The 20,245-nt window shown below is 43.2% G+C and overlaps 1 protein-coding gene across 1 annotated transcript in view; it reads right to left on the bottom strand.

Moving 5' to 3' along the window:
* Nucleotides 1-20,245, bottom strand: part of LOC115117368 (voltage-dependent N-type calcium channel subunit alpha-1B-like) — a 177,166-nt gene that overhangs the window by 70,649 nt on the left and 86,272 nt on the right. The window contains exons 4-6 of the mRNA XM_065017440.1: nt 12,817-12,908; nt 12,441-12,593; nt 11,274-11,461 (exon numbers count right to left, since the gene is read on the bottom strand). Coding sequence (XP_064873512.1) covers nt 11,274-11,461; nt 12,441-12,593; nt 12,817-12,908 — 433 coding nt within the window. The remainder of the gene's footprint in view (nt 1-11,273; nt 11,462-12,440; nt 12,594-12,816; nt 12,909-20,245) is intronic.

Raw genomic sequence — 20,245 nt, 5'->3', positions numbered from 1 at the left:
TGTTCTCAGATACCAGATAGTCTTTATTCAAACTGTCTGTTAGTCCTTGTTCTCACATACCAGCTGGTCTTTATTCAAACTGTCTGTTAGTCCTTGTTCTCACATACCAGCTGGTCTATATTCAAACTGTCTTTTAGTCCTTGTTCTCACATACCAGCTGGTCTATATTCAAACTGTCTGCTAGTCCTTGTTCTCACATACCAGCTGGTCTTTATTCAAACTGTCTGTTAGTCCTTGGTCTCAGATACCAGTTGGTCTTTATTCCAACTGTCTGTTAGTCCTTGTTCTCACATACCAGCTGGTCTATATTCAAACTGTCTGCTAGTCCTTATTCTCACATACCAGCTGGTCTTTATTCAATCTCTCACATACCAGCTGGTCTTTATTCAAACTGTATGCTAGTCCTTGTTCTCACATACCAGTTGGTCTTTATTCAAACTGTCTGCTAGTCCTTGTTCTCACATACCAGCTGGTCTTTATTCAAACTCTCACATACCAGCTGGTCTTTATTCAAACTGTCTGTTAGTCCTTGTTCTCACATATCAGCTGGTCTTTATTCAAACTGTCTGCTAGTCCTTGTTCTCACATACCAGCTGGTCTTTATTCAAACTGTCTGTTAGTCCTTGTTCTCACATACCAGCTGGTCTTTATTCAAACTGTCTGTTAGTTCTTGTTCTCACATACCAGCTGGTCTTTATTCAAACTGTCTGCTAGTCCTTGTTCTCACATACCAGCTGGTCTTTATTAAAACTGTCTGCTAGTCCTTGTTCTCACATACCAGCTGGTCTTTATTCAAACTGTCTGTTAGTCCTTGTTCTCACATACCAGCTGGTCTATATTCAAACTGTCTGCTAGTCCTTATTCTCACATACCAGCTGGTCTTTATTCAAACTCTCACATATCAGCTGGTCTATATTCAAACTGCCTGTTAGTCCTTGTTCTCACATACCAGCTGGTCTTTATTCAAACTGTCTGTTGGTTCTGGTTCTCCAATACCAGGTTCTCTTCATTCAAACTGTCTGTTAGTCCTGGTTCTCCAATACCAGGTGCTCTTCATTCAAACTGTCTGTTAGTCCTTGTTCTCACATACCAGCTGGTCTTTATTCAAACTGTCTGTTAGTTCTGGGTCTCCAATACCAGGTGCTCTTCATTCAAACTGTCTGTTAGTCCTGGTTCTCCAATACCAGGTGCTCGTCATTCAAACGGTCTGCTAGTCCTTATTGCTCACATACCAGCTGGTCTTTATTCAAACTCTCACATACCAGATGGTCTTTATTCAAACTGTCTGTTAGTCCTTGTTCTCACATACCAGCTGGTCTTTATTCAAACTGTCTGTTAGTCCTTGTTCTCACATACCAGCTAGTCTTTATTCAAACTGTCTGTTAGTCCTTGTTCTCACATACCAGTTGGTCTTTATTCAAACTGTCTGTTAGTCCTTGTTCTCACATACCAGCTGGTCTATATTCAAACTGTCTGTTAGTCCTTGTTCTCACATACCAGCTGGTCTATATTCAAACTGTCTGCTAGTCCTTATTCTCACATACCAGCTGGTCTTTATTCAAACTGTCTGCTAGTCCTTGTTCTCAAATACCAGCTGGTCTTTATTCAAACTGTCTGCTAGTCCTTATTCTCACATACCAGCTGGTCTTTATTCAAACTCTCACATACCAGCTGGTCTTTATTCAAACTGTCTGCTAGTCCTTGTTCTCAAATACCAGCTGGTCTTTATTCAAACTGTCTGTTAGTCCTTGTTCTCACATACCAGCTGGTCTATATTCAAACTGTCTGCTAGTCCTTGTTCTCACATACCAGTTGGTCTTTATTCAAACTGTCTGTTAGTCCTTGTTCTCACATACCAGCTGGTCTATATTCAAACTGTGTGCTAGTCCTTATTCTCACATACCAGCTGGTCTTTATTCAAACTCTCACATACCAGCTGGTCTTTATTCAAATTGTAAGCTAGTCCTTGTTCTCACATACCAGCTGGTCTTTATTCAAACTGTCTGCTAGTCCTTGTTCTCACATACCAGCTGGTCTTCATTCAAACTCTCACATACCAGCTGGTCTTTATTCAAACGGTCTGTTAGTCCTTGTTCTCACATACCAGCTGGTCTTTATTCAAACGGTCTGTTAGTCCTTGTTCTCACATACCAGCTGGTCTATATTCAAACTGTCTGTTAGTCCTTGTTCTCACATACCAGCTGGTCTTTATTCAAACTGTCTGCTAGTCCTTGTTCTCACATACCAGCTGGTCTATATTCAAACTGTCTGCTAGTCCTTATACTCACATATCAGCTGGTCTTTATTCAAACTGTCTGCTAGCCCTTGTTCTCACATACCAGCTGGTCTTTATTCAAACTGTCTGTTAGTCCTTGTTCTCACATACCAGCTGGTCTTTATTCAAACTGTCTGTTAGTCCTTGTTCTCACATACCAGCTGGTCTTTATTCAAACTGTCTGCTAGTCCTTGTTCTCACATACCAGGTGCTCTTCATTCAAACTGTCTGTTAGTCCTTGTTCTCACATACCAGCTGGCCTTTATTCAAACTGTCTGTTAGTTCTGGTTCTCCAATACCAGGTGCTCTTCATTCAAACTGTCTGTTAGTCCTTGTTCTCACATACCAGCTGGTCTATATTCAAACTGTCTGCTAGTCCTTATTCTCACATACCAGCTGGTCTTTATTCAATCTCTCACATACCAGCTGGTCTTTATTCAAACTGTATGCTAGTCCTTGTTCTCACATACCAGATAGTCTTTATTCAAACTGTCTGCTAGTCCTTATTATCACATACCAGCTGGTCATTATTCAATCTCTCACATACCAGCTGGTCTTTATTCAAACTGTATGCTAGTCCTTGTTCTCACATACCAGATAGTCTTTATTCAAACTGTCTGTTAGTCCTTGTTCTCACATACCAGCTGGTCTTTATTCAAACTGTCTGCTAGTCCTTATTCTCACATACCAGCTGGTCTTTATTCAAACTGTCTGCTAGTCCTTGTTCTCACATACCAGCTGGTCTTTATTCAAACTGTCTGTTAGTCCTTGGTCTCAGATACCAGTTGGTCTTTATTCAAACTGTCTGTTAGTCCTTGTTCTCACATACCAGCTGGTCTATATTCAAACGGTCTGCTAGTCCTTATTCTCACATACCAGCTGGTATTTATTCAATCTCTCACATACCAGCTGGTCTTTATTCAAACTGTCTGTTAGTCCTTGTTCTCACATACCAGCTGGTCTATATTCAAACTGTCTGCTAGTCCTTGTTCTCACATACCAGTTGGTCTTTATTCAAACTGTCTGTTAGTCCTTGTTCTCACATACCAGCTGGTCTATATTCAAACTGTGTGCTAGTCCTTATTCTCACATACCAGCTGGTCTTTATTCAAACTCTCACATACCAGCTGGTCTTTATTCAAATTGTAAGCTAGTCCTTGTTCTCACATACCAGCTGGTCTTTATTCAAACTGTCTGCTAGTCCTTGTTCTCACATACCAGCTGGTCTTCATTCAAACTCTCACATACCAGCTGGTCTTTATTCAAACGGTCTGTTAGTCCTTGTTCTCACATACCAGCTGGTCTTTATTCAAACGGTCTGTTAGTCCTTGTTCTCACATACCAGCTGGTCTATATTCAAACTGTCTGTTAGTCCTTGTTCTCACATACCAGCTGGTCTTTATTCAAACTGTCTGCTAGTCCTTGTTCTCACATACCAGCTGGTCTATATTCAAACTGTCTGCTAGTCCTTATACTCACATATCAGCTGGTCTTTATTCAAACTGTCTGCTAGCCCTTGTTCTCACATACCAGCTGGTCTTTATTCAAACTGTCTGTTAGTCCTTGTTCTCACATACCAGCTGGTCTTTATTCAAACTGTCTGTTAGTCCTTGTTCTCACATACCAGCTGGTCTTTATTCAAACTGTCTGCTAGTCCTTGTTCTCACATACCAGGTGCTCTTCATTCAAACTGTCTGTTAGTCCTTGTTCTCACATACCAGCTGGCCTTTATTCAAACTGTCTGTTAGTTCTGGTTCTCCAATACCAGGTGCTCTTCATTCAAACTGTCTGTTAGTCCTTGTTCTCACATACCAGCTGGTCTATATTCAAACTGTCTGCTAGTCCTTATTCTCACATACCAGCTGGTCTTTATTCAATCTCTCACATACCAGCTGGTCTTTATTCAAACTGTATGCTAGTCCTTGTTCTCACATACCAGATAGTCTTTATTCAAACTGTCTGCTAGTCCTTATTATCACATACCAGCTGGTCATTATTCAATCTCTCACATACCAGCTGGTCTTTATTCAAACTGTATGCTAGTCCTTGTTCTCACATACCAGATAGTCTTTATTCAAACTGTCTGTTAGTCCTTGTTCTCACATACCAGCTGGTCTTTATTCAAACTGTCTGCTAGTCCTTATTCTCACATACCAGCTGGTCTTTATTCAAACTGTCTGCTAGTCCTTGTTCTCACATACCAGCTGGTCTTTATTCAAACTGTCTGTTAGTCCTTGGTCTCAGATACCAGTTGGTCTTTATTCAAACTGTCTGTTAGTCCTTGTTCTCACATACCAGCTGGTCTTTATTCAAACTGTCTGCTAGTCCTTGTTCTCACATACCAGCTGGTCTTTATTCAAACTGTCTGCTAGTCCTTGTTCTCACATACCAGCTGGTCTATATTCAAACTGTCTGCTAGTCCTTGTTCTCACATACCAGCTAGTCTTTATTCAAACTGTCTGCTAGTCCTTGTTCTCACATACCAGCTGGACTTTATTCAAACTGTCTGTTAGTCCTTGTTCTCACATACCAGCTGGTCTATATTCAAACTGTCTGCTAGTCCTTGTTCTCACATACCAGCTGGTCTTTATTCAAACTGTCTGCTAGTCCTTGTTCTCACATACCAGCTGGTCTTTATTCAAACTGTCTGCTAGTCCTTGTTCTCACATACCAGCTGGTCTTTATTCAAACTGTCTGTTAGTCCTTGTTCTCACATACCAGATAGTCTTTATTCAAACTGTCTGTTAGTCCTTGTTCTCACATACCAGCTGGTCTTTATTCAAACTGTCTGTTAGTCCTTGTTCTCACATACCAGCTGGTCTTTATTCAAACTGTCTGTTAGTCCTTGTTCTCACATACCAGCTGGTCTATATTCAAACGGTCTGCTAGTCCTTATTCTCACATACCAGCTGGTATTTATTCAATCTCTCACATACCAGCTGGTCTTTATTCAAACTGTCTGTTAGTCCTTGTTCTCACATACCAGCTGGTCTATATTCAAACTGTCTGTTAGTCCTTGTTCTCACATACCAGCTGGTCTTTATTCAAACTGTCTGCTAGTCCTTGTTCTCACATACCAGCTGGTCTTTATTCAAACTGTCTGCTAGTCCTTGTTCTCACATACCAGCTGGTCTATATTCAAACTGTCTGCTAGTCCTTATTCTCACATACCAGCTGGTCTTTATTCAAACTGTCTGTTAGTCCTTGTTCTGACATACCAGCTGGTCTATATTCAAACTGTCTGTTAGTCCTTGTTCTCACATACCAGCTGGTCTATATTCAAACTGTCTTTTAGTCCTTGTTCTCACATACCAGCTGGTCTATATTCAAACTGTCTGCTAGTCCTTGTTCTCACATACCAGCTGGTCTTTATTCAAACTGTCTGTTAGTCCTTGGTCTCAGATACCAGTTGGTCTTTATTCCAACTGTCTGTTAGTCCTTGTTCTCACATACCAGCTGGTCTATATTCAAACTGTCTGCTAGTCCTTATTCTCACATACCAGCTGGTCTTTATTCAATCTCTCACATACCAGCTGGTCTTTATTCAAACTGTATGCTAGTCCTTGTTCTCACATACCAGTTGGTCTTTATTCAAACTGTCTGCTAGTCCTTGTTCTCACATACCAGCTGGTCTTTATTCAAACTCTCACATACCAGCTGGTCTTTATTCAAACTGTCTGTTAGTCCTTGTTCTCACATATCAGCTGGTCTTTATTCAAACTGTCTGCTAGTCCTTGTTCTCACATACCAGCTGGTCTTTATTAAAACTGTCTGCTAGTCCTTGTTCTCACATACCAGCTGGTCTTTATTCAAACTGTCTGTTAGTCCTTGTTCTCACATACCAGCTGGTCTATATTCAAACTGTCTGCTAGTCCTTATTCTCACATACCAGCTGGTCTTTATTCAAACTCTCACATATCAGCTGGTCTATATTCAAACTGTCTGCTAGTCCTTATTCTCACATACCAGCTGGTCTTTATTCAAACTGTCTGTTAGTCCTTGTTCTCACATACCAGCTGGTCTTTATTCAAACTGTCTGTTAGTTCTGGTTCTCCAATACCAGGTGCTCTTCATTCAAACTGTCTGTTAGTCCTGGTTCTCCAATACCAGCTGGTCTTTATTCAAACTGTCTGCTAGTCCTTGTTCTCACATACCAGCTGGTCTTTATTCAAACTGTCTGCTAGTCCTTGTTCTCACATACCAGCTGGTCTTTATTCAAACTGTCTGTTAGTCCTTGTTCTCACATACCAGCTGGTCTATATTCAAACTGTCTGCTAGTCCTTATTCTCACATACCAGCTGGTCTTTATTCAAACTCTCACATATCAGCTGGTCTATATTCAAACTGCCTGTTAGTCCTTGTTCTCACATACCAGCTGGTCTTTATTCAAACTGTCTGTTGGTTCTGGTTCTCCAATACCAGGTTCTCTTCATTCAAACTGTCTGTTAGTCCTGGTTCTCCAATACCAGGTGCTCTTCATTCAAACTGTCTGTTAGTCCTTGTTCTCACATACCAGCTGGTCTTTATTCAAACTGTCTGTTAGTTCTGGGTCTCCAATACCAGGTGCTCTTCATTCAAACTGTCTGTTAGTCCTGGTTCTCCAATACCAGGTGCTCGTCATTCAAACGGTCTGCTAGTCCTTATTGCTCACATACCAGCTGGTCTTTATTCAAACTCTCACATACCAGATGGTCTTTATTCAAACTGTCTGTTAGTCCTTGTTCTCACATACCAGCTGGTCTTTATTCAAACTGTCTGTTAGTCCTTGTTCTCACATACCAGCTGGTCTATATTCAAACTGTGTGTTAGTCCTTGTTCTCACATACCAGCTGGTCTTTATTCAAACTGTCTGCTAGTCCTTGTTCTCACATACCAGCTGGTCTATATTCAAACTGTCTGCTAGTCCTTATTCTCACATACCAGCTGGTCTTTATTCAAACTGTCTGTTAGTCCTTGTTCTCACATACCAGCTAGTCTTTATTCAAACTGTCTGTTAGTCCTTGTTCTCACATACCAGTTGGTCTTTATTCAAACTGTCTGTTAGTCCTTGTTCTCACATACCAGCTGGTCTATATTCAAACTGTCTGTTAGTCCTTGTTCTCACATACCAGCTGGTCTATATTCAAACTGTCTGCTAGTCCTTATTCTCACATACCAGCTGGTCTTTATTCAAACTGTCTGCTAGTCCTTGTTCTCAAATACCAGCTGGTCTTTATTCAAACTGTCTGCTAGTCCTTATTCTCACATACCAGCTGGTCTTTATTCAAACTCTCACATACCAGCTGGTCTTTATTCAAACTGTCTGCTAGTCCTTGTTCTCAAATACCAGCTGGTCTTTATTCAAACTGTCTGTTAGTCCTTGTTCTCACATACCAGCTGGTCTATATTCAAACTGTCTGCTAGTCCTTGTTCTCACATACCAGTTGGTCTTTATTCAAACTGTCTGTTAGTCCTTGTTCTCACATACCAGCTGGTCTATATTCAAACTGTGTGCTAGTCCTTATTCTCACATACCAGCTGGTCTTTATTCAAACTCTCACATACCAGCTGGTCTTTATTCAAATTGTAAGCTAGTCCTTGTTCTCACATACCAGCTGGTCTTTATTCAAACTGTCTGCTAGTCCTTGTTCTCACATACCAGCTGGTCTTCATTCAAACTCTCACATACCAGCTGGTCTTTATTCAAACGGTCTGTTAGTCCTTGTTCTCACATACCAGCTGGTCTTTATTCAAACGGTCTGTTAGTCCTTGTTCTCACATACCAGCTGGTCTATATTCAAACTGTCTGTTAGTCCTTGTTCTCACATACCAGCTGGTCTTTATTCAAACTGTCTGCTAGTCCTTGTTCTCACATACCAGCTGGTCTATATTCAAACTGTCTGCTAGTCCTTATACTCACATATCAGCTGGTCTTTATTCAAACTGTCTGCTAGCCCTTGTTCTCACATACCAGCTGGTCTTTATTCAAACTGTCTGTTAGTCCTTGTTCTCACATACCAGCTGGTCTTTATTCAAACTGTCTGTTAGTCCTTGTTCTCACATACCAGCTGGTCTTTATTCAAACTGTCTGCTAGTCCTTGTTCTCACATACCAGGTGCTCTTCATTCAAACTGTCTGTTAGTCCTTGTTCTCACATACCAGCTGGCCTTTATTCAAACTGTCTGTTAGTTCTGGTTCTCCAATACCAGGTGCTCTTCATTCAAACTGTCTGTTAGTCCTGGTTCTCCAATACCAGGTGCTCTTCATTCAAACTGTCTGTTAGTCCTGGTTCTCCAATACCAGGTGCTCTTCATTCAAACCGCTAACTGAACGCACCTTTGGGTGCACACTGGCTGACCTCCAGGACACCTACAACACCAGGTGTCGCAGGAAGGCCAAGAAGATAATCAGGGACCCCAGCCACCTGATTCATGGCCTGTGCTTCCCGTTTCGATCACTCAGACGCAGGCAGTATAGGAGCATCATGACTGTAAGACTGGCCTATAGTTTTTACCCCCAAAGCCACCACTAGTCAGCTACCTGCTCCCCCCTTGCCCACTTGGACTTCCTACCCACCACCTCCTCAACGGACATTTTTACACTGCCTCCAACTAAAATGGACATTTTATCATGCTGAATAGCTACCACTAGTCAGACACCTGCTCGCCCTGTCCCCCCTTCCTACTCCCCTGGTATTCCTACCCCCCATCCCCTCCTCCCCTGCTGTTCCAACACCCCTTAATATATATTATTACTATCTATTTTTATATGTCACTTTGTCCTGCATTGTTGGTTGGAATTGTCACTGTAATTACATCTGCAACCCTGTACATGTGACTATTAAACTCTCTAATTTAAACACACACACAAACGTACGTAATGGAAACACACGGTACCAAGTTTTAGGCCTCCCTTACTTGTCTACATTTTGATAGCCTTTTATAGACAGATTTTGATAGATCACCTTTCAAGGTTGGATAAATAAGTGTCTCTCAATAAGGAGTTGATGGAGCTGAAATAGATAGATATTCTCCCACTGGAGTCAATGTGTTGATGTGGAGGTAAAAATGGATCTGATAGAAAACAGTTCCTGTATGCATACTTTATGCCATCAGTGTCAATGGAGGGTGTGAGTTGATCATAGTGTTGACGGCTCTACCAGCTGGAGGTTGTGTGTGTGTGTGTTTGACCCTCTGTGTGGTGGTGGTGTGAGAGGTCTTGACAGCCTGCTAATGTATGTGTGTGTGTGTGTGTACATGTGAGTTATTTTAGTAAAGAACAGAGGGGTAACAAATCAGCTCAAGGCACTGGTAACATCTCCCCAGCTGTAGGTAGGTTTGTTTGTGTGTGTGAGATTCTGTGCACATACACACACAGCAGCACAGCAGACACGTACGCTACCTCCAGATCCTCAGTTCTGTTCAAATTAAATGTTATTTGTCATATGTGCTTACTTACAAGACCTTAACCAACAATGTAGTTTGACGAAGAATAAGCGTTTACTAAAATAAACTGAAGTCAGAGTGAATGTGCGGGGGAACAGGTTAGTCAAGGTAATTGAGGTAACATGTACATTGTAGGTAGAGGTAAAGTAACTATGCATAGAAAATAAACAGTAGCAGCATTGTAAAAATGGGGGGGAGGGGGACAATGCAAATAGTACCGGTAGCCATTTGGTTAGCTGTTCAGGAGTCTTATGGCTTGGGGGTAGAAGCTGTAAAGAAGCCTCTTGGACCTAGACTTTGCGCTCCAGTACTGCTTGCCGTGCAGTATCAGAGAGAACAGTCTATGACTAGGGTGGCTGGAGTCTTTGACAGTTTTTAGGGCCTTCATCTAACACCACCGGTATAGAGGTCCTGGATGGCAGGAAGCTTGGCCCCAATGATGTACTGGGCAATACAAACTACCCTCTGTAGTGCCTTGCGGTCGGAGGCCAAGCAGTTGCCATACCAGGCGGTGATGCAACCAGATGCTCTCGATGGTGCAGCTGTAGACCTTTTTGAGGATCTGAGGGCCCATGCCAAATCTTTTCATTCTCCTGAGGGGGAATAGGTGTTGTCGTGCCCTCTTCACGACTGTCTTGGTGTGTTTGGACCAAGTTAGTTTGTTGGTGATGTGGACACCAAGGAACTTGAACCTCTTAACCTGCTCCACTACAGCCCCGTCGATGAGACGGGGGTGTGCTCGGTCATCCTTTTCCTGTAGTCCACAATCATCTCCTTTGTCTTGATCACGTTGAGGGAGAGGTTGTTATCCTGGCACCACACTGCCAGGTCTCTGACCTCCTCACTATCGGCTGTCTCCTCGTTGTCGGTGATCCGGCCTACTACTGTTGTGTGGTCAGCAAACTTAATGTTGTTGGGAGTCGTGCTTGGCCATGCAGTCATAGGTGAAAAGGGAGTACAGGAGGAGACTGAGCACGATCCCGAGGGTCCACCATGTTGAGGATCATCATGGCAGATGTGTTGTTACCTACCCTTACCACCTGGGGGCGGCCCATCAGGAAGTACAGGACCGAGTTGCAGAGGGCTTAGTGATGAGGTTTGAGGACACTATGGTGTTGAACGCTGAGCTGTAGTCAATGATTAGCATTCTCACGTTTGCTACTCAGTCAAATAAACCTCTAGTAGCTCTCTTTCTCTCCATCTTTTCTATACACAGACATGCACTCACTATATACCCAATAGAATATAGGGAGAGAAACCGTGAGAGAGAGAAGGAAAGTGTGGGATGTGTTAGCTCTTAGTTTACAATAAGTGGAAAAGTAATGTGTGTGTAGTGTTGCAAAATTCCAGTATATTTCCCAAGTGTGCCAGTTTTCCAGAAAACCTGGTTGAAACATTCACAGAATCAGGCAGGATATCCAGAATTCTCCAACCAGGATTTCTGAAAAACCTGAGAATTTTGGGAGAGTTGACTGAATTTTGTAACCCTATAGAGGTGACATTGTTCTTGGAGAAAGCGTAAAAGAGAGACAGATGGAGAGAGAGAACGAAATAATGAAAGACAGAGGTCTTACATTGTAGAGGATGTCCACCCATCCCTCCATGGTGATGCACTGGAAGACGGTGAGCACGGCAAACAGGATGTTGTCAAAGTTGGTGATGCCGTAGTTGGGGCCGATCCAGTACTCTGTACACTCTGTACCATTAGGACACATCCTGGCTGGGGCCTCCGTACCACAGGGGAACGCTGCTGCTCGCTCACCTGGATGGGGGAGAAGAGAAAGAAGGGAGAGAGAGGGGAGAGTGGGGGGGGGGGGGGGGTGGTAGGGGGAAGAGAGAGGGGTAGGGAGGGAGAGTGGTAGGGGGAAGAGAGGGGGAGTGGTAAGGGGAGTGGTAGGGGGAAGAGAGGGGGAGGGAGGGAGGGAGGGGGAGTAGTAGGGAGAGAGGGATAGAAAAAGAACAGGGAGAGATGGGGTGAGGGAGGGAGGAGGGGAAGGTAGGGCGGGGTGGGGGGAGGGACACAGGGGAGAGGGGGAGGGAGATAGTGAGTTACTGTAATTACAACACATACAGTAAAACAAACACACTGGCAGATTAAGTGAGCTTAAAATATGGTACACACACACACACACTCACTAACATGCACTCAGTGCACACCTGCTGATAAATCACACACACAGGAACGTGCAGCTGGGGAGATGTTACCAGTGCCTTGAGCTGATTTGTTACCCCACTGTTCTTTACTAAAATAACTCACATGTACACACACACACACACACACATACATTAGCAGGCTGTCAAGACCTCTCACACCACCACCACACAGAGGGTCAAACACACACACACACAACCTCCAGCTGGTAGAGCCATCAACACTATGATCAACTCACACCCTCCATTGACACTGATGGCATAAAGTATGCATACAGGAACTGTTTTCTATCAGATCCATTTTTACCTCCACATCAACACATTGACTCCAGTGGGAGAATATCTATCTATTTCAGCTCCATCAACTCCTTATTGAGAGACACTTATTTATCCAACCTTGAAAGGTGATCTATCAAAATCTGTCTATAAAAGGCTATCAAAATGTAGACAAGTAAGGGAGGCCTAAAACTTGGTACTGTGTGTTGTGTTTCCATAACCTACTGTGTGTGTTTGTCTGTGTGTGTGTGTGTGTACTACTACTGTGTACAGTACTGTGTGCAGTATGTGTGTGTAATCCATTCAGCACTCACCAGTGTCGACAGTGAAGCAGGTGGAGTGGAACTTGCCCATGTAGAACTCCACTCCGATGATGGCAAACATGAGTATGGCGAAGAAGAGCAGCATGCCTATCTGGAGCAGAGGCACCATGGCCTTCATGATAGACTTCAAAACCACCTGAAGACCTGTGGAGAGAGATGGATTGGGAAGGAAGAGAGATGGGGGGGTGAAGGGAGAGAAAGGTGACATGTTGACCATGTAAGATAAGATACGTCATACTTAATAAGTCAGTTTGTGTGTGTGTGTTTAGAAATGTATGATCTGTATACAAATCTTCCATATTTTATTAATGCTACAGTAATGTGATGGTGCACACTAAGTAACCTGTTGTTGATGTCAGTGACTTACTGGGGATGCCAGACACCAGTTTGAGTGGTCTCAGTACTCTCACCGCTCGCAGAGTCCTCAGGTCAAAGTCTGAGCCCACCGTGGCCAGGATCCTGGAGACACATACATGACAACGAGAGGAGAGTCAGGTGGGTGCATTCATAAGAGGCACGTAAAAACAGTACACTCAGGGCAAGATATCTTCACCACTTTCTCTCTCTGTCAGTAAGGACATTAGAGCAGCAGCAGGTCCTTAAATTGATGGGCTATTTACCAGTTCATGCTTTTCACTACAATAATATGACATCAAGACATACTGTATGTGAGGTTGATGCCAATCATATGGGTTGGTCTTGCCTGTGGTTCAGTACCAGCTGGTGAAATGCATCGTTTCATATTGGTTTCCCATCAGTGGGAGTGTGTGTGAAGCAGGTGTGTGTGGATGATAACTCAAGCTAAAGAGATAGACTGTAAGGATTACATAGTTCTGTGTGTGTGTGTGTGTGTGTGTGTGTGTGTGTGTGTGTGTGTGTGTGTGTGTGTGTGTGTGTGTGTGTGTGTGTGTGTGTAACTCTCAGTCACAGAGCCACAGCTGGCTGGCTGCATTATAAGCAGAAGCACATGGATGGGGGGGACAACTAAGTGCTGCACTAAAACCTACTGAAAAACATCACACACTGCGAGAGAGAGACAGAAATACAGTCAGGTCCAGAATCATTGGCACCATTGACAAAGATGAGCAAAAAAGACTGAATAAAATAAATAATAATACTGAGCTATACTGTATGCTCCCCCCAAAATTGGGAAATTATATGATCTTATGCTAATACAATTGTTCAGAGAAAGAGATTTTGTTCAACAAGTATTACAAAATAAAACATTTAAAAGTTCAATACTGGCACCGGTTGCAAGGATAATGATGCCGAGACTTTTTCTATAATGTTTTATGAGATTGTAGTACACGTTGGGAGGGATCCTAATACAGAATCTTTACAGATCATTGATATTCTTTGTCTAAAGACTGACCTCTTCAATTCAAACCACAGGTTTTAAATGGGTTTCATGTTGGGCTCGAACCAGGAACACATCGACAACAGTCACCCTCGAAGCAGCGTTACCCATGCAGAGCAAGGGGAATAACTACTCCAAGTCTCAGAGCAAGTGACGTTTGAAACGCTATTAGCACGCACCCCGCTAACTAGCTAGCCATTTCACATCGGTTACACCAGCCTAATCTCGGGAGTTGATGGGCTTGAAATCATAAACAGCGCAATTCTTGAAGCACAGCAAAGAGCTGCTGTTTGAATGAATGCTTACGAGCCTGCTGGTGCCTACCATCGCTCAGTCAGACTGCTCTATCAAATCATAGACTTAGTTATAACATAATAACACACAGAAATACGAGCCTTAGGTCATCAATATGGTCGAATCTGGAAACTATCATCTCGAAAACAAGACATTTATTATTTCAGTGAAATACGGAACCGTTCCGTATTTTATCTAATGGGTGGCATCCATGAGTCTAAATATTCCTGTTACATTGCATAATCTTCAATGTTATGTCATAATTCTCTAAAGTTTAAATTTCACTCTTGACTGGCCTGTGCACTCGCGGGACCCATCCTCTGCTTGCTCAACCACATTTTTTTTCGCACATAACTAACTCAGTGTTTGCTGAGTCATCTTAAAGTATGACTCAGAAATACAAAACAGGCTTAATTAGCTACCTCGCAATGCCACACTTATGAGCCCCGAAATACAGAATGAGTTGCTTGAGTGTGCAGCATCATTGTTAATGTGGAGGATAAAGATGAAGTTCATTCTGCTCCTTCCACATATTTTGCCATACTAGCAGATTAATATAAGATCAATCTAAACGAGAATTTATTGCTGTGTGCATTCGATACATTCATGCTGGAATAATTTTTTATTTATTTCACGTTTATGTAACCAGGTAGGCCAGTTGAGAACAAGTTCTCATTTACAACTGCGACCTGGCCAAGATAAAGCAAAGCAGTGCTACACAAACAACAACACAGAGTTACACATGGAATAAACAAACATACAGTCAATAACACAATAGAAAAAGTCTATATACAATGTGTGCAAATGAAGTAGGATAAGGGAGGTAAGGCAATAAATAGGCCATAGTGGAGAAAAAATTACAATATAGCAATTAAACACTGGAGTGATAGATGTGCAGGAGATGAATGTACAAGTAGAGATACTGGGGTGCAAAGGAGCAAAATAAATAAATAAATAACAGTATGGGGATGAGGTAGTTGGATGGGCTATTTACAGATGGGCTATGTACAGGTGCAGTGATCAGTGAGCTACTCTGACAGCTTGTGCTTAAAGTTAATGAGGGAGATATAAGTCTCTAGCTTAAGTGATTTTTTCAGTTAATTCCAGTCATTGGCAGCAGAGAACTGGAAGGAAAGGCGGCAAAATTAGGAATTGGCTTTGGGGGTGACCAGTGAAATATATCTGCTGGAGAGCGTGCTACGGGTGGGTGCTGCTATGGTGACCAGTGAGCTGAGATAAGGCGAGGCTTTACCGAGCAAAGACTTATAGATGACCTGGAGCCAGTGGGTTCGGCGACGAATATGAAGTGAGTGGCAGCCAGAGAGAGCATACAGGTCGCAGTGGTGGGTAGTATATGGGGCTTTGGTGACAAAACGGATGGCACTGTGATAGACTGCATCCAATTTGCTGAGTAGAGTGTTGGAGGCTATGTTGTAAATGACATTGCCGAAGTCAAGGATCGGTAGGATAGTCAGTTTTACGAGGGTATGTTTGGCAGCATGAGTGAAGGATGCCTTGTTGCGAAATAGGAAGCCGATTCTGGATTTAATTTTGGATTGGAGATGCTTAATGTGAGTCTGGAAGGAGAGTTTACAGTCTAACCAGACACCTAGGTATTTGTAGTTGTCCACATATTTTAAGTCAGAACCGTCCAGAGTAGTGATACTGGACGGGCGGGCAGGTGTGGGCAGCAATCGGTTGAAGAGCATGCATTTAGTTTTAGAGGCCACAGAAGGAGCTCGTCTGGAGGTTGGTTAACACAGTGTCCAAAGAAGGGCCAGAAGTATACAGAATGGTGTCGTCTGCGTAGAGGTGGATCAGAGAATCACCAGCAGCAAGAGCGATATCATTGATGTATACAGAGAAGAGAGTCGGCCCGAGAATTTAACCCTATGGCACCCCCATAGAGACTGCCAGAGGTCCAGAAAACAGGCCCTCCGATTTGACATACTGAACTCTGTCTGAGAAGTAGCTGGTGAACCAGGCATGGCAGTCATTTGAGAAACCAAGGCTGTTGTGTCTGCTGATAAGAATTTGGTGATTGACAGAGTCAAAAGCCTTGGCCAGGCCGATGAATACAGCTGCACAGTATTGTCTCTTATCGAGGACCTTAGAAAGGCAAGGTAGGATAGATATAGGTCTGTAAGCAGTTTGGGTCTAGAGTGTCTCCCCCTTTGAAGAGGGGGGTGACCGTGGCCGCTTTCTAATCTTTGGACGATACGAAAGAGATGTTGAACAGGCTAGTAATAGGGGTTGCAACAATTGTGGCGGATAATTTTAGAAAAGAGAGGGTCCAGATTGTCTTGCGCAGCTGATTTGTAGGGGTCCAGAATTTGCAGCTCTTTCAGAACATCAGCTATCTGGATTTGGGTGAAGGAGAAATGGGGGAGGTTTGGGCCAGCCGTAGAAAAATGCTAATCGAAATACTCAATTATCGTAGATTTATCTGTGATGAGTGTTTCCTAGCCTCAGTGCAGTGGGTAGCTGGGAGGAGGTGCTCTTATTCTCCAATGGACTTTACATTGTCCCAGAACCTTTTGGACTTTGTGCTACAGGATGCAAATTTCTGTTTTAAAAAGCTATCCTTGCTTTCCTAACTGCCGGTGTGTATTGGTCCTAACTTCCCTGAAAAGTTGCATATCCCGAGGGCTATTCGATGCTAATCCAGTACGCCACAGGATGTTTTTGTGCTGAAAGGCCTTCTCGCTGAAGTGTTTTAGGGAGCGTTTGACAATGATGAGAGGTGTTCGTTTGACCGAAGACCCATTGCGGACACAGGCAATGAGGCAGTGATCGCTGAGATCCTGGTTGAAGACAGCAGAGGTGCATTTGGAGGGCAGGTTGGTTAGGATGATATCTATGAGGGTGCCCGTGTTTACGGATTTGGGGTTGTACCTTGATAATTTGTGTGAGATTGAGGCAATCAAGCTTAGATTGTAGGATGGCCAGGGTGTTAAGCATGTCCCAGTTTAGGTCACCTAACAGCACAAGCTCTGAAGATAGATGGGGGCAATCAATTCAGGGTGTCCAGGGCATAGCTGGAGGCAGACGGTGGTCTATAGCAAGTGGCAACGGTGAGAGATTTGTTTCTGGAAAGGTGGATTTTTAAAAGTAGAAGCTCAAATTGTTTGGGCACAGACCTGGATAGTAAGACAGAATTCTGCAGGCTATCTCTGCAGTAGATTGCAACTCTGCCCCCTTTGGCAGTTCTATTTGTCGGAATATTTTATAGTTCGGGATGGACATTTCAGGGTTTTTGGAGGTATTCCTAAGCCAGGATTCAGACACGACTAGGACATCCGGGTTGTCAGAGTGTGCTAAAGCAGTGAATAAAACAAATTTAGGGAGGAGGCTTCTAATGTTAACGCATGAAACCAAGACTTTTACGGTTACAGAAGTCAACAAATGAGAGCACCTTGTCAAGACGTTGGCCTGGGGGTAGGTTTATGTCAGTCATAAATACCTCTTCCCCCCTTTTTCCTCTCTCTACCCTACTGATGTTACATTTGCAAACCCCTTTGGTTAAAATAGAGATTCTGGGAACATCAGAAGGTGGGGGGAAATGAACTATATTCTGGTAAAACCGACCAATTGAATATATGCGGTGGTACTTAATGAATATGATGTCAGTTCGGTTGTCATCTGAGACATTCTCATCAATGATAAGATGACATAAACTCTACAGTGGAAAGTCACATCAGAGTTATTGGATTCACATGGAATTGTTGTTCAATTTAAATGTTTGAATATGAAATTATTCGTGATGGGATGAAATGTGATTTTAGCTTCTAAAATGTGAGATTTGGGTTTTCATAAGGTTAGGGCTATGCTCAATCAGTGGCCCGCCCCTGTGAAGGGACATGGGCTATAAAACTTTTCAAGCACGCCCTCCTCTCCCTTCCTATATAAAGCCTTGACGACAATGTAACCTCCTGTTCCGAGGATGTGAGGACGATGGTCCGATGTCAGAATGGTTCAGACAATAACTACAGAACGAAGCCAACATCAGCGTGAGCTTTGGTTGCGAATGGTATGAACTTTGAACTCTTATTCACTACAGAAGTGATACCTCCTAGCCGTTGATTTAGCAACAGCAGCTCCAAACGCAGGTTAGGAAGGAACAGACAGAGTATCCCGTCTACCACACAACGACGTTACTACAACGTATCCAATTTACCAGCAGATACATTCTTCAAAGGATTCGGTTGGGCAACACGGCCTTCCATCTACCACCAACCTACCGAAGCGCAGCTCAGAGTAAACAGTTGTTGCATTTTCCTTTTCCAAATGGGCGGTAATTTAGAATGCATATGATACTGTATTTACGATAGCACAGCTTCGCCTTTTGTTCCTCAGTCTTCCCGCTCCTCCACTCAAACCCAGCCCTTTTCTTTTGTGTAACAAGCTGTCATATCTGTTCCGCCCGCTAGGGACGTTTTCCTTTATGACGTAATTTGTAATGAAGTTATGATTAATTATGTGTATGTGTAATTCTGTGTGATTAGTTAGGTATTTAGTAAATAAATAACTAAACCCAATTATGTATTCCTGATTCTACTTGTTAGCCAGGATTCGTGAAGATAACCAAGAATTTACAACTTTCAGATGAGACTGAATTAAGGTGACGATTAATATTGACTGCTATTGATGTAAAATATTACTAGGTCTAAGAGTTTATTCGGAAGATAACAGCTCTATAAATATTATTTCGTGGTGCCCTGACTCTAGTTAATTACATTTACATGATTAGCTCAATCAGGTAATATTAATTACGGATAAAAAAAATTATAGAATAACATGTCATATCACTTAATCCGGCATAGCCAAAGACACGACAACCTGGGGAATGGGAGTGGAGCTAGGAACTGCAGGGCCTGGATTAACCTCTACATCACCAGAGGAACAGAGGAGGAGTACGAGGCTACGGCTAAAGGCTATAAGAAATGGTTGTCTGGTACGTTTGCAACAGAGAGTAAAAGGAGCAGGTTTCTGGGCATGGTAGAATATATTCAAGGCATAATGTACAGACAAAGGTATGGTTGGATGTGAGTACAATGGAGGTAAACCTATGCATGGAGTGAAGATGAGAGAGATATTGTCTCTAGAAACATAATTTAAACCAGGTGAGGTCACCACATGTGTGGGGGTTGGAACTAAAGGGTTAGCTAAGGCGTATTGAGCAGGGCTAGAGGCTCTACAGTGAAATAAGGCAATAATCACTAACCAAAACAGCAATGGACAAGACATGCTGAAATTAGGGAGAGGCATGCGTAGCCGAGTGATCATAGGAGTCCAGTGAGTTGCTAGGCGGACTGGAGACATGGCGATTCAGACAGCTAGCGGGCCGGGGCTGGCAAGCTTGCAGAAGGGCCTTAGAGGGACGTCGCGACGGAAGTGTCTGTTGTAGCCCCCTCGTGCGGTTACGTCGGCAGACCAGTCATGATGGATCGGCGGGGCTCCGTATCGGCAGTAAAAGGGGTCCAGGCCAATTGGCAAAATAGGTATTGTAGCCCAAGGAGTGGCTGATGGACCTCTTCAGCTAGCCGGGAAATGGGCCTAGCACAAGCTAGCTCCAGGATAATTGGTACTTGCTCTGGGACAGAGAAGTTTGCCAGGAGTGGCCACTCGGATAGCAGCTAGCTAGCTGCGATGATCCAGGTGAAAGGGTTCAAAGCTGGCGGTAGGAATCCAGAGATATGGAGAAAAATAAGTCTAATATGCTCTGGTTTGAATTGCGCTGTGCAGACTGGCAAGAGTTGTCTGGGCTAAAGGTTAGCTGATGACTGCTAGCTGACACCTAGCTAGTTAGCTGGCTAGCTTCTGTTGGGGGTTCCGGTTCTAAAGTAAAGAAAATAGCAGATCCATACCACATTGGGTGAGGCGGATTGCAGGAGAGTATGTTGAAGTTTAGGTTAAGAAAAATATTTTTTTAAATATATGCGAAGAAAAAAAGATATATACATGGGACACGACAAGATGAAGACAAAGACGTCTGACTGCTATACTATCTTGGACTTGATTAAAGAAAGAGCTGTTGGGTTTATGGAAACTGCTGACTTGTCTGCACAAGGAATTTCTCAGAAAATACTGTAACCCCTGGAGTTGGATCCCACTCTGTGTGAGGGTTTATGTTTCGATGGCGCTT

This window comes from Oncorhynchus nerka, linkage group LG4 (genome assembly GCF_034236695.1).
Source record: "Oncorhynchus nerka isolate Pitt River linkage group LG4, Oner_Uvic_2.0, whole genome shotgun sequence".
Lineage (NCBI taxonomy): Eukaryota > Metazoa > Chordata > Actinopteri > Salmoniformes > Salmonidae > Oncorhynchus > Oncorhynchus nerka.
The sequence above is the reverse complement of the archived record's forward strand: the minus strand, read 5'-3'. Positions and strand labels throughout refer to the sequence as shown.